Genomic DNA, 12,656 nt, shown 5'->3' on the forward strand with positions numbered 1-12,656 from the left:
GTTTTGAAGTAATGAAATGGGAGCTCTAACTCTTATTTGAATTGTAACGTTATATGGATTTGCCAAACTCCTCTGCTAATATGCGCCAGCAGAATAATCTTATCTTAATATCAAAATTGTGATGTAACATCTATCTTGATAGAATTAGTTCTAGTTTGAGGTTTATTAAAAGTTTGTTGTGTAGTTTGATTTACTCAGGAAGTCGCTGGTTAACTGAGGCTCACTATCACACATGGATACTGTAGCTGATTAACTCCAACTGACACTTTTGTGAATATTGACTTAAATCATCTGGGTTTTTTTCATGACAATAATTTTTCACTCATATTGAAAATGTTTATTGAGTAACTTCTCCTCTTCCATCATGAGGAATTCTATGCAGCATCTGATTTAAGACGGCACAGAAAAGAAAGATGAACGTGGTATGAATATGCACTGTTCAGCTGTAGTTTGTGTTGGTGCAGTTTTTGTAGGAGTGATTTGATGCCACCAACTGGAAATGCAGAACATGCTAAATCAGCTGAACGTGTTTCAATCGGTTCAGCTCAGATCCAGATCCTCCTCCTCTGCCTCCAGCAACACAGACTTCACACCCTACCTGTTCCCACATCCTGCCACCTTCATAATGTCACCCTCCACCACTGTCTCATAGTGTCACTGCCTCACCAACACCTCCCCCCATATTAGGACACAGTGACCTCTGCCTCCCTCTACGGCCTGTGTGGATAGAATGAACCAGAACAAGGGTGTGGGCCCCAGGGTCCTGAAGGCCTGTGGGAAACACCTGTGTGGGATTCTACAGCACCTCTTCAACCTTGGCCTGAGTCAGGAGAAGGTTCCAGTGCCAACATCCCACATTTTTCCAGTGCCTAACAAAAATATCTCATGCAGTTGCCATGAGTGACAACAAAAACAATTAAAATATATTTCTACGACAATGTAACTTCTCTTAATGACAAACGTGTACTATTGTAACGTTCATTTCTTTAAAAGATTCATATTTATTCACATTTAAACTACCTGAATTTGACTGGTACCGTGCGCGTGTGTGGGCTTTACATAACGTCATGGCGTATGCCGTTATTCAGCCAATCAGCGTTCAGTTTGAGGTGCGGCGCTCAGGAATAATACGAGAGCGGAGGCGTCGGCGTCAAGTCATGAACTTTTTCGCATCACACGGTTGAGGTAAGTCCGAATATTACTCTGTTTTCTCACAAAGAGGCTTATTTACACTTGGACTGAGATATTTTATACCCGGTGCAGCGGTGAATTATGTAGGCAGACCAGTTTGACGTTTGTTGGTGGGTGTAACCTGCACACAACCAGCTACTATTAGCACAAATTAGGCTTCTTAACCTCTCTGACTGACTTGGTTTGAATTTGAGAGCTGATTTCTTTCCATCTCTTTATTTAATTTTGTGGCATCGTTTGTTATCCTTGCACAGCCCAGAAATTGTTCAGGTGTTAGGTTATTGATTTCTATTCCCGCTTTGCAATTAGCTCGGCGGAGCTAGTGATGTCAACAAACATGGCAACTTTCTTGGCGAGCTCACAGTTGGGATGGGCCCTCAGTGGTCTGTGTGACTCATGCTTAGTTTGGATTTAAGGAGGTCTTTTGTCTAAATCTCTTATTTCAACACAGCAGGGTCAGTCTGATAGCATTCAAGTGCCCTGTTTTTCAGCCTGAGTCCTCACTTGTGCTGCTGCACCTTTCTTCATTAACATGAGACATGAAGGAGATTTCCTATTAGGGGCTGCAGATATATTTAAGTTAGAAAATTGGAGCAGATTTTATGGGGGGACTCGGTCAGGATGTGGTTCGGTTGGCCTTGACCAGTCACAACATTTCTAGAGAACCAAATGTCAGGGCTGAATTACTGCCAAGGCTATTTTTAACAGAGCGTGCTGCACTGTTGACCTACACTTGTAGAAGAGTGGAAAGCTGCTACTCAAGCCGGTTGTCAACTCCGCTGGTACCTTCTCTGATTTAGAGTTTAAAGATTCAAGACGAAATATGTAACCGTCTCAAAATGTTGAGCTTTAAAGCGGCTGTTAGTGTCTCATACCTGTATGAAGCTCAGCATTACCCCTATTTTACATTACGGCACGTCAGCTTATGTCAGAGTTACAAGATCAGATTCCAGTTCCGACATCCCTGCATTGATTGAACTTCAAAAAGTTTTGGCAAGATGTGCAAAATGGATAGATGAATCAGAAGAATATGACCAAAGAAATCCTCTCTTCATACATACGCTGCTCTCTCCCCTGATTTTCCCCTCCCTGTTCCTCCCCCCTCCTATAATGCCTGAAAGTGCATTCAAGTCTGACCTCCAAGGGCAGAAAATGCATAACTTTACCTGCCAATGAAAGTGCTTGAGTGGCCAGAAGTATTTGAAACATTCTCTACATAGACATTATACCTTTTGATCTTTTCTTTTCTTTCTCTGCTTCTTTCGAGTTTGATAGCCTTGAATTAATCAGTGTCACTGCACTGAAACCAATTTAGGTTTCACAATCCTCAAGGGAACAGGAAAATGTGAAGCCCACAGAAGTGTAGGTCTTTGCGGATCCAGTGCATGTGGTTAATCAGCAACCTGTTTAAAGCCCACAAGTAAAATATGTGAGCGTTCACAGCAGGGATTGTGTAAAAAGAGACACAAAAGATAAAGATTGATCGATTATACAGACATTCACTGTCCTGGGACATTGTGGTAGATCGCAGGTTTTTGTTTGTTCACACTCAGTTTTTGGTGTGTTTTGCTGGAACTGCCTATCTGTCCCAACAGTGAAACCTCATCACATAGTCTCAGTTTGTTTGCACAATGTTTGCTTAATGGTGTATTCAGGGAACACTCTGTTTTCTGTAGATAAATGCGTCTTTTTCCAGCTTCCAGACTCCTGTACTTCTGACCTCTTGACGTGCTTCATCCAAAGGTGTGTACACAGCGGTAATTTATTTTTATTTTTTTGTGTGCCTGCAGAGCGTGGTCAGCAATGCCGGTGACATCTCAGCTGCTCAGGGGTTTGCCCCGTGCCAAGGTCTTTGCTGCCAGTCTGTTACCATGCCAACACCACCAGTCCCAGGTAGGTTCCATCACGCACCGCTCTGCCTCCGGACAGCCGTCCCACATGTTGCAGAGATGCCAGCCATCAAAGAGCTACCAGACGTCCTCAGTGCTCCACAGCTACATCCTCACGCCCCCTCAGGTCAACTCCATTCTGAAAGCCAACGAGTACAGCTTCAAGGTCGGTGTAGTCGTACACATTAATAACAAGTCTCGCCATCTGTATCGTTATTTATTTATTTTTTTTCATCCTGCCAATTGTTGGGTTGTGATTCCAGGTGCCAGAGTTTGATGGAAAGAATGTGTCATCTGTGATGGGTTTCGAAAGCAATCAGCTTCCAGCCAATGCTCCCATAGAAGATCGCCGAAGTGCAGCTACGTGCCTGCAGACACGAGGAATGCTGCTGGGTGTGTTTGATGGCCACGCTGGCTGCGCCTGCGCTCAGGTAAAGCTGTTAGTTGTGTCAGTTATTCTGCTTTTCTTTGCAGGATTTCTCCAGTTTGGTAATTGAGATATGCCAGAGAATTTTTTTTCTTTTGTACCATTTCGTACTTGACTTCAACTAATGGGGCATTGACAACATTTCCAGAGGCCCTACTTAAAGAATGTGATTCAGGCCGCACAACATCGACATGGCCATGCCTCACTTCTCCTACCAAGTGTAATGAGTTTCAACCTGGTAGACTTTTTTTCTTTTTAAAATAAATAATTATCTTGCTTTGTGGTTCAGATTATTATTGGTAAATTGAACTTTGCATGCTCATGTAGTTGTTGCAGCGACACTATATTCTCATACGAATTAAATTCTTTAATTCCGGCTCCAGGCGCTGAGTGAGAGGTTGTTTTACTACATAGCGGTTTCACTGCTTCCCCATGACACCCTGTGTGAGCTCGAGGCTGCTGTGGAGGCCGGCAGGGCCCTCAGTCCCATCCTGCAGTGGCACAAACATCCCAACGACTACTTCAGCCGGGAGGCTCAGACCCTCTACTTCAACAGCCTCCGAACATACTGGCAGGAATTGATAGACCTAACCAGGTGAGGAAAAATCAACAGATGATACTCAACAATATGTATGAAGTTATAGTAGTTGAACATTTTTTTTCTCTGCTGCTTGGTAACAGTAACGTCAGACACTGGAAAAACAAAGCAGGTCTCAGTTTATTCATGTCTCCTGTTATAAATGCAGAGATAAAAAGAATTGCATCAGGACATTATGAAAATCATCTGGTCTTCACCAAGTCTTAAAATGTATTAATTACAACCTCAAGCCACATGATGTCATCTGTTTCCCAAAAACCAAGCCAAAATGCTGAAGCAAGGTATGAAAAACTAAGTACATCCCTCAATTCTTTAAGCTTTGGAAGCAATAACTTGAAGTAACAGTTTCCTTTCTAATATATACCGTTTCTCACATCCCTCTGCTTTACAGTGTCTAAGTTTAAGAGCATTCATTTATAGTTTACGCTGGAGATTGCTGCTGTGTTTGGGATGCAAAAAAATAAAATCATCAGCCATCCAACACTGTGCTTGACAGTTGGTATGAGGTGTTTGTGGTGACTGTGCATTACGATCAAACATCTCCATTTTGGTCTCATCTGTCCAAAGGACATTATTCCCGAGGTCTTGTGCTTAGTTAAAAATGTAACTTTTTAAACCCAAGCTGTGCTGCCATGTTGTTTTTTAGAGAGAAGAAGCTTTCTCCTGCAGTCGCCATAAACGAGCCATACTTGTTCAGTCTTCTTCTAATTGTACTGTCATGAACTCTGACATTTAACAGGTTAGCTGAGGCCTGTAGAGTCTGAGATGTAGCTCTTGGTTTGTTAAGCTTCTCTGATCATTGCACAGTCCGGCCCTGAGGTGAACTTGCAGTCTTGGATGTTTTCTGCCTGTGAATAATCTTTCTTTGGGTAGAATGATGGACTCTAGATTGCTTGGAAATGGTGCTTTGCCCCCTCCGAGACTGATGGGCAGCAACGGTTGCTTCTCTAAGATGATTGCTGATGTCTTTCCTACTTGGCATTGTGTTAAAAGACACCTGAATGCTGCAGGCCAGAAATATGGCAAAACTCCAGTTTTTCGTAGATGTGTTTACACTTGCTGATGATCAATTGTGTTTGATTAGCAGCACCTAATTGCTACTTATCTGTAAGATTGTAAGAGGTAATTTTTTTTCATGACTCTAAGTGCAAATAGAATATATAATGTTTCTAAATGCAGTTTGCCCTTTTCAGTCTTTTACATAGAAACGCTCTTTACTTATTTGCTGGGTGAGGATTTCAGACTGGACAGACTGGTTTCCAGTTTTGTACCATGTAGCAACACACCCACACAACTTTGGCCCATCTGTTATTGGTTTCTGTTCTTGACTTCTGGCCTCCTCTATCTTCTGCTCACATGTCGCTCTCCTTTTCCAGCCCAGGCGAGGTTCCAGACACTAGCGAGGCCCTGCTAAATGCCTTCAAGAGGCTGGACAACGACATTTCCTTGGAAGCTCAGGTGATAACTGCCTCTGGCTTTAATCTGAAACGGTGCTGCAGGTTCTGACAGGGCAAAGAGAAGCAGCTTTGGTATGTTTCTCTCCCCGGCAGGAGAAGATGTGGGTCTGTCCCTGCTCCACTATTCATGGCTGAAGTGCCCTTGGACAAGGCATCTAACTCCCATTTGTGCTGCACCCGCTGCCATTGTTCTCCTGCCTTTTGTCCTCAAGTAAACTAAGGATTAAACGTCTAACGTTGTTGGACGAAACTTGTCATATCTGCGCCATTCACGAACATTAAACTCCGATTCAAGTTGCAAGTCATGTGACATTGAATATCGCCATTAATCCAGGCTTGCAGCGATAAGAATTTGTACATCCAAATATAAGTTTTTATGGTTCATAGAGGAGCTACGGTGTCACCAGATCTCCACGTAATACAAACCTGGTGACATAACCATTCCTGAGAATACTGGCTTCCTTTGCCTTGCAGGTCGGAGACCCGAATGCTTATCTGCACTACTGGGTTCTGAGAGTTGCCTTTTCCGGAGCAACGGCCTGTGTGGCTCACGTCGACGGATCAGACCTGTATGAAGAATTTATGCTTTCAGTTCACTCTAACAAAAGCGATAAAGCAGTTCTTTGAGGGTCAAATATTTTTTTCCTTCTCACATCCGTCTGTATGGCTCTCTCCTCTATGAAGCTTTTTAGCCAATGCAGGAGACGCTCGGGCTGTGCTCGGGGTGCAGGAGGAGGACGGTTCATTCACTGCTCACACACTATCTAATGACCACAGCGCACAGAACGACGACGAGGTTGCTCGGATACGGAGCGAGCACCCTCCATCAGAAAGGAAGACGGTCATACGTCAGGTAGTGCACCTTCCAGTTTGCTCGGTGCGTTTGTTATTCAGGCTTTTGTTAACCCACGCACGTCTGTCTGTCCTCTTCCTCATCAGGACCGACTGCTCGGCCTGCTCATGCCGTTCCGTGCGTTCGGGGACGTGAAGTTCAAGTGGAGCATCGAGCTGCAGAAGCGCGTGCTTGAGTCCGGACCCGATCAGCTCCATGAAAACGAGCACACAAAGTTCATCCCTCCAAATTACCACACGCCGCCCTATCTGACCGCCGAGCCTGAGATCACGCACCACAAACTGCGGCCACAGGATCGCTTCATGGTGAGGAGAAGCATCCTTACTTTGTTTTTATTGATTTATGTTTTTCAAGGTGAAAAAAGCAACTTCAGGTGAGGACATTTGTGTCCCGACACCGACACGGATTTTAACATATGTTCCCCAGCGGAGGGGATGTTTTTTAGTTTTTTTGTTCGCCTGAAGGCCGAATTTACACGAAACTCTATAAAGAACAAAGTAGGTTTCGGTGTGGATCAGACTTCTTTTTTTGGAAAATATTCTAAATCTTACAGGGCATTTGTTGTGGAGGAGTACACTGTTGACCTTGGTGGAGTTTTACACTCTATCAATATCTCTCAATTGTTTCAAAGTCATCACAACGATCTTAACTCCGCTTTCCGAAAACATACACTTTCAAACGGATCCCATTCGTGTTTGTTTGCCTTTCTTTTGTCACGGTTTTTCATGGCTGTAGCAGGCAGCCAGCTAGTTATGAAGGAAGATGATGTTTCCATTTTTAAAGTCATACTAAATAATTATTTTTGAGCACTATTTGCAAACACAGCATTTTAAATTTGTCTTCTTGTCTTCTGCTCAACAAGCCAGAGAGAGAAAAAGCAAAGCAGTGTTCAAAAAAGTAGTTCCATCCACAGAACTAACTGGCTAAATAACCCTTATTTATATATTCGAATTCTTTTTGTTTCTTTTATTTCTTTTTTTAAAGATAGATACAATAACACTGATAGTATTCTGCTTGGTCTGCCTGTAGGTCAGGCTCTGTGTTACCTGATGGTTTCTCTGGGCAGGTGAAACAGCACAGAGTGGATATCTATTCAAGCCGATGATTAGATCTGAAAAGTGGGCACTGAGTCAGAGATCTGAACTTGTTGACATTTCTATCTGGTCCAAAATGCTTCAGTGACAGTGGTACACGTGGGGACCTTTTATCTCACATTTTAGATGGGGAGTGTTAATGTTCTGATCAAAGACAACCCACACCAGATGCTGAGTCACAGCTGATTAGTCCTGAGAACTGATGAATGAGCTCTTTATCCTGATGTTTCTACCTTTTTATGGTCGTCAGACGTGGTTCTTTTTTATGTGTCTGGGTGGTTTGAAAGAGTTTTTTTTTTTTTTTTTTTTTTTTTTTAATTGAATAAAAGGTTAGCTTTCCATACTTAGTATGTTGTGGTTTATAACAAAACTTGGTTTCTGATGAGATTCAGCGTCTGTTTGCTTAATGCCCCATGTCTATTGATTGTTTCTTTCTTTGTTGTTGTTTGTTTTAAACCATGACCCCCCCTCTGTCCACAGGTGATCGGCTCGGACGGCCTCTGGGAGACCCTCCACAGGCAGGAAGTGATTCGGGTTGTTGGGGAGTATTTAACAGGGGTGCATCAGCGCCAGCCACTCAAAGTCGGAGGCTACAAAGTCACTTTGGGACAAATGCAGGGGCTCCTCGAAGAGCGAAAGGCTCGCATGTCTTCGGCCTTCGAGGATCAGAACTCAGCGACCCACCTGATGCGTCACACGGTGGGAAACAATGAGTTTGGGACGGTGGACCACGAGAGGCTGTCAAAGATGCTGTCGCTACCCGAGGAGCTGGCTCGCATGTACCGCGATGACATCACCATCATCATCACTCAGTTCAACCCTCATGTGATCGGAGCACAGAGACAAGAGGAGCAGTCCTGAGCGGCTCGGAAGCCGCTCGCCTCTGCCGCACTGACGCGTACGCACACCTCTGTGTGCAGAATGTTTAAAACTACGCACGCTCTGTGGACAGTCAGGCCACATGAGACGTCTGTCCCGCAGTTTTAACACTATTTATGTGAAGACCTTGTACGTTTGTATGAAGTGCTACAGAAAGTCTTTCGTTGTGAGGCTAAAAGATCACCGTTCAAAGCGGGATCAGACAAAAACAAAATGTTATTTATGCAGCCGGGTTCGTCCAGCACGTGTTTCTATACACACACCTGTCTGCGTTGCTGATGTTACGCTGCTACAGACTTAACTTTTGTGCCAAAACTGGGTCAGCCACGTCATCTGCTGAAAAGCTCTGTAGCTCTGACTGTGGATTTTAATGCAACCATATTCACTTCCTCTGATCCTTCTGTGGGGGGGGGGGGGGGGGGTTGTTACCGTGAACACTGTTGCATCCGTTTGCTTTTATTTCTTTGGGTTTCAGAGGCGCCAATTCTGCATTGACAGCGCTGTCTCTATCAGATTTAATTGGGGATTTTTAAGGTTTAAGATCTTAACATTCATACTGAGAGGAAGCCTCTGAGGTGGATATTATATGGCACAACAAGTGAGTTTAAAGATAAATCTGAAGGGTCACAAGTTGAGTACAATAATTCTGTTACATGCAAGGGAGGGAATGTGGTTTGAGCATTTAGTCGCTAAACATTTGAGGTCACAGGCCAGAAAGGCTGAATCAGAGTTACTGAATATTGTCAGCTCAAACCAGTGCACTGTAGCACAGAGCAAAAAGACAGTAGTACTGTTTTGTTGAATGTTGTTAAAAAGTTCTTGACATCACTTGGTTACTGCACTACTTCTTTGTGGAAAAAGCACTCATGATGTATGATGTGCACTGCTTTGGCCGGAGGGGCCGAGTGTCTGTCTGTAAAGGAAACCTTTGAGCAGACGCAGTCACTGAACTCCACCTTCTCTATAAAACAAAAAAAAAAAAACCGGCACGCTTGTTTTTCCGACAGGTCATTAGCTGTGTGGTTGACAGTTTGTTTTGGCTTTGGATTGTGTTATTATTCACAGCAGTGGTAAAGCAGACCTCCTCGTACTCCACAGTTACTCATGAATCGCGGGCCCGTGGCTGCATGTCAAAGTGTTTTTGAAACCCAAGTGAATGAGCTGCATTTACATTTGAAAGAGGCTGTTTGACCATGAAATATTTATTCAGCTTTAGCAGTATGTTACACATATTTTCTTGTTGTATGTATAAACTCATGTGGGTTTAGTTTTGTATGTGGAATAAAAAGCTGAGCACACAACTCCTGGTGCTGTTTTTGTGTCCGTGTTGATACAGGGTGGCCAGCAGGTGAACATGCCACCAGACCCCTGGAAATAAAGCAGGAAGGTCCTGCTCATCTGCAAACACCTAAAGGTCAGCGGCTCTCGGGTTACGTGTCGGGTGACATCACTTCTGGATGGTTTGATATCTGACTGTGACAGCGAGCAACACAGTTTGTTCCTCAAATTGTTTCCAATCATCTGACATGACGATGGTTTGGTCACCACCACTAGATGGTGCTGCAGCCTGAGTGTCAAACTGAAGAAACGGGTGCAACAACTGGGCATTTTGTGCACTTTCCGTATTGTATGGATTAGAAATGGGATTTGATAATCTACATGTAAAATTGAATGAAATTCTAGACATCACCATTGCTTTATAAGATTTCAGTGACTAATGTAAACATATCTCTTGTGGCTGTATAACTTTACGTCTGATATGGCCACATTTTGAAATGTTTAAAACCTTGTTTAGTCTAATAACCAAACGTAGGTTATTGTTGTTATCTTGTTCTGTTCATATGAAAGCATCAACTGCAAAGGAAAGTTGCTATCCCAGAGATTTGGGAGTTTTAGTACCAAAGAATATTGATGCAGTGTAAATTAAACAGACTGACTTATTCAGCACATGAATCCAAGTAACAACACGTTGTGTGACTGAGAAGTGGAAATGTAGGATTGTTGATGATATTCAACAAAAGGGTCATTAATTCACTATAATCCTGCATGTTTATGAAGGAGAACTTTGCGTCTTCTCTACTGTTTCGTACCTGAGGTAACTGTATGATAACATGTGGTTAATCACAGTGTCTATGTGTTTCTTTTAATCCTAACAGATGTACTGTCAAAGAGTCGGGAAGGTGCGTAGATAAACCGGTGTGTTTAGATGACATTGAGTCAGTTTACTGGAAATAAACACCTCCACGCCGGGTGACTTGTCCCGACAGAATTTGTTTACATGCTTATTCCGTTCTGTGGGGTCGCGACGCAGGATGTGGAGTAAAAATCATCCCACGTACTCAAAGTGACTTACTGATGGAAAATGTCACAACGTAGAGCTTAACAATTAGTCGGATCAAAGAATCTTACACAAGCGGAAGCAGGCAAACTTATCCTGCACTGAACCTAAGTGCTTGTCATGAGATAAACAAGCTGAGGTGACAGATTGAGTCCCCTAATTTCTTTAAATAATTGACGGGGGAAATAAGCACCTTTATTCTTAAACACAGCTTGAACCTTTTTATACTAGTTTTCTTGTCATTTCTTTAAGCAGTCTTCAGGAATAGTTCTCCAGGCTTCTTGAGGGACCGTCCGAAGCTTCTTCTTTGGATGGTGGTTAGTTTTTGTTTCTTTCTCTGTCACGATGATCCCACACTGCTTCGGTCATATTGAGGTCTGGGCTCTGACAGTCCATGACTGTTGATGTTCCACCATGTGTTTTTCCATCCAGGTATGCTTATACTACATTGGCAGTATGTTTGGGATCACTGTCATGCAGAAAAATGAAGCCGTTGCCAATCAGATGTTTTCCAGATGGTGCTGATGGATTAAAAAAAATGACAGCACTTTTAATCTGTCATAGGTCCATCAGTTTTGAAAAGATCCCCACTGTTTCACTGACTGTAGTCCCTCCATAAGAACTGTTGCCACAGGTGTGGTATTTAATGTATTTATTTTAATTTTCCAACATAAATTAATTTGCTGTAATTGGACTGAATGTTTTCCCTGATGATATCACAGTGATGTGATCACTGGGGTCCACGACTTAATATAAAACAGGGCTAATAACTCTTACTATGAGCTGCTATGAATCAACAAATCAACTTTTAATGTGATAGTAGTATTACTTCCAGTACTTACTATTACTAACACTATTACTTATAGTACTTCTATATTAGGACAAAAGGCCTCTCTAGCAGAGGTCTGATTTATTGACAACAACGCGGTCAAAGCGGTGATGGTGAAGTTTGGCGGTACTCCATCACCTAGTTTACTCTCCCCGTCTTTCTTCCACCTCCTCTCCTCCGTCCTTCAACCTTTCAACTTCTTCCCCCACCTCTGCAGCGCTCTGCACAACTCTGTGTAGGAGTTGTTGTGGAAAGTGTTGCCGGGAAACAGATACAGATGGAGTGCAGACATAAACATTCGAGAGGCTCCATGTTGAGCTGGTCACTGTGAGCCTGTAGCTCAGTCCTCTCCCTCACCTCCAACATGGTCCTCCGTTTGGAGGTAGACGCTGCAGCAGGCTGTTCAGTGACTCATCCCAAACACGCGCACACACACAAAATCACAAACGTGACACATGGATGGGAGGGATGTATGTTTATGGCAGCACATGTGCCTCCCACCCCCCCGACACAAACTCTCACATGCATGTGTGTCTTTTGTGTGTTGAGCCCTCTTTGTGCAGCATAAAAGCCTGCAATCATGCCACCCTCCTTTCAGCACCACCACCACCAATCTGTGGCCTGTCTCCCACTGTCAGAGATGACTCAGCGCATCAGTGAGCGGCCGCGCTGTGGCCTCGACTACTCAGCGAGGGACCAGCAGGAAGGAGGGGATGCGACATCACTGCAAATGTAGAGTAAAAGCTAAATGAAGAAATCACAGAGAAGCTGCGTGTATGAAGGGGAAGAGGAGACGCTTGCGCCTCATGTTACCCGTCACCTGCGGCACCACATGCTGCCCTGACTTGCACAAACATACAGACGCATACAAAGTGATTCCCAGTTTCTTTGTTTATTGAGAACAGAGCAGTAAATGCTGTTTACAAAAACACAGTAATTATTGTTCATTATGATGTTGCTAAACTTCAGCAGGAGACCTGATAACACAGCAGACTGTGCTAAAAAAAAAAAAAAATCAAATCATGGCAGCTGATGAAAATGCTAATGAAACAGGCCAAATCTGAAAATAAAGTTTCAACAAGCTTCAACAAGCTGTGCGAA

The 12,656-nt window shown here is 43.4% G+C and overlaps 1 protein-coding gene across 1 annotated transcript; it reads left to right on the top strand.

Moving 5' to 3' along the window:
- The first annotated feature begins 1,110 nt into the window (after nucleotides 1-1,110).
- On the top strand, nucleotides 1,111-9,689 carry pdp1 (pyruvate dehydrogenase phosphatase catalytic subunit 1). The gene is made up of 9 exons (XM_075465449.1): nucleotides 1,111-1,185; nucleotides 2,982-3,246; nucleotides 3,344-3,511; nucleotides 3,891-4,102; nucleotides 5,482-5,563; nucleotides 6,037-6,131; nucleotides 6,247-6,415; nucleotides 6,502-6,720; nucleotides 7,990-9,689. The coding sequence occupies exons 2-9, from the start codon at nucleotides 2,995-2,997 to the stop codon at nucleotides 8,368-8,370; spliced, it is 1,578 nt and encodes a 525-aa protein (XP_075321564.1). The 5' UTR covers nucleotides 1,111-1,185; nucleotides 2,982-2,994; the 3' UTR covers nucleotides 8,371-9,689.
- The last annotated feature ends 2,967 nt before the right edge of the window (nucleotides 9,690-12,656 follow it).

This window comes from Odontesthes bonariensis, chromosome 5 (genome assembly GCF_027942865.1).
Source record: "Odontesthes bonariensis isolate fOdoBon6 chromosome 5, fOdoBon6.hap1, whole genome shotgun sequence".
NCBI classification, from domain to species: Eukaryota; Metazoa; Chordata; class Actinopteri; order Atheriniformes; family Atherinopsidae; genus Odontesthes; species Odontesthes bonariensis.

Coding starts and splice junctions, on each gene's coding strand:
- pdp1 (XM_075465449.1), top strand. CDS start 2,995: ATGCCGGTGACATCTCAGCTGCTCAGGGGTTTGCCCCGTGCCAAGGTC. Junction 3,247..3,343: donor CCAACGAGTACAGCTTCAAG/GTCGGTGTAGTC, acceptor TTGTGATTCCAG/GTGCCAGAGTTTGATGGAAA. Junction 4,103..5,481: donor GAATTGATAGACCTAACCAG/GTGAGGAAAAAT, acceptor CTCCTTTTCCAG/CCCAGGCGAGGTTCCAGACA.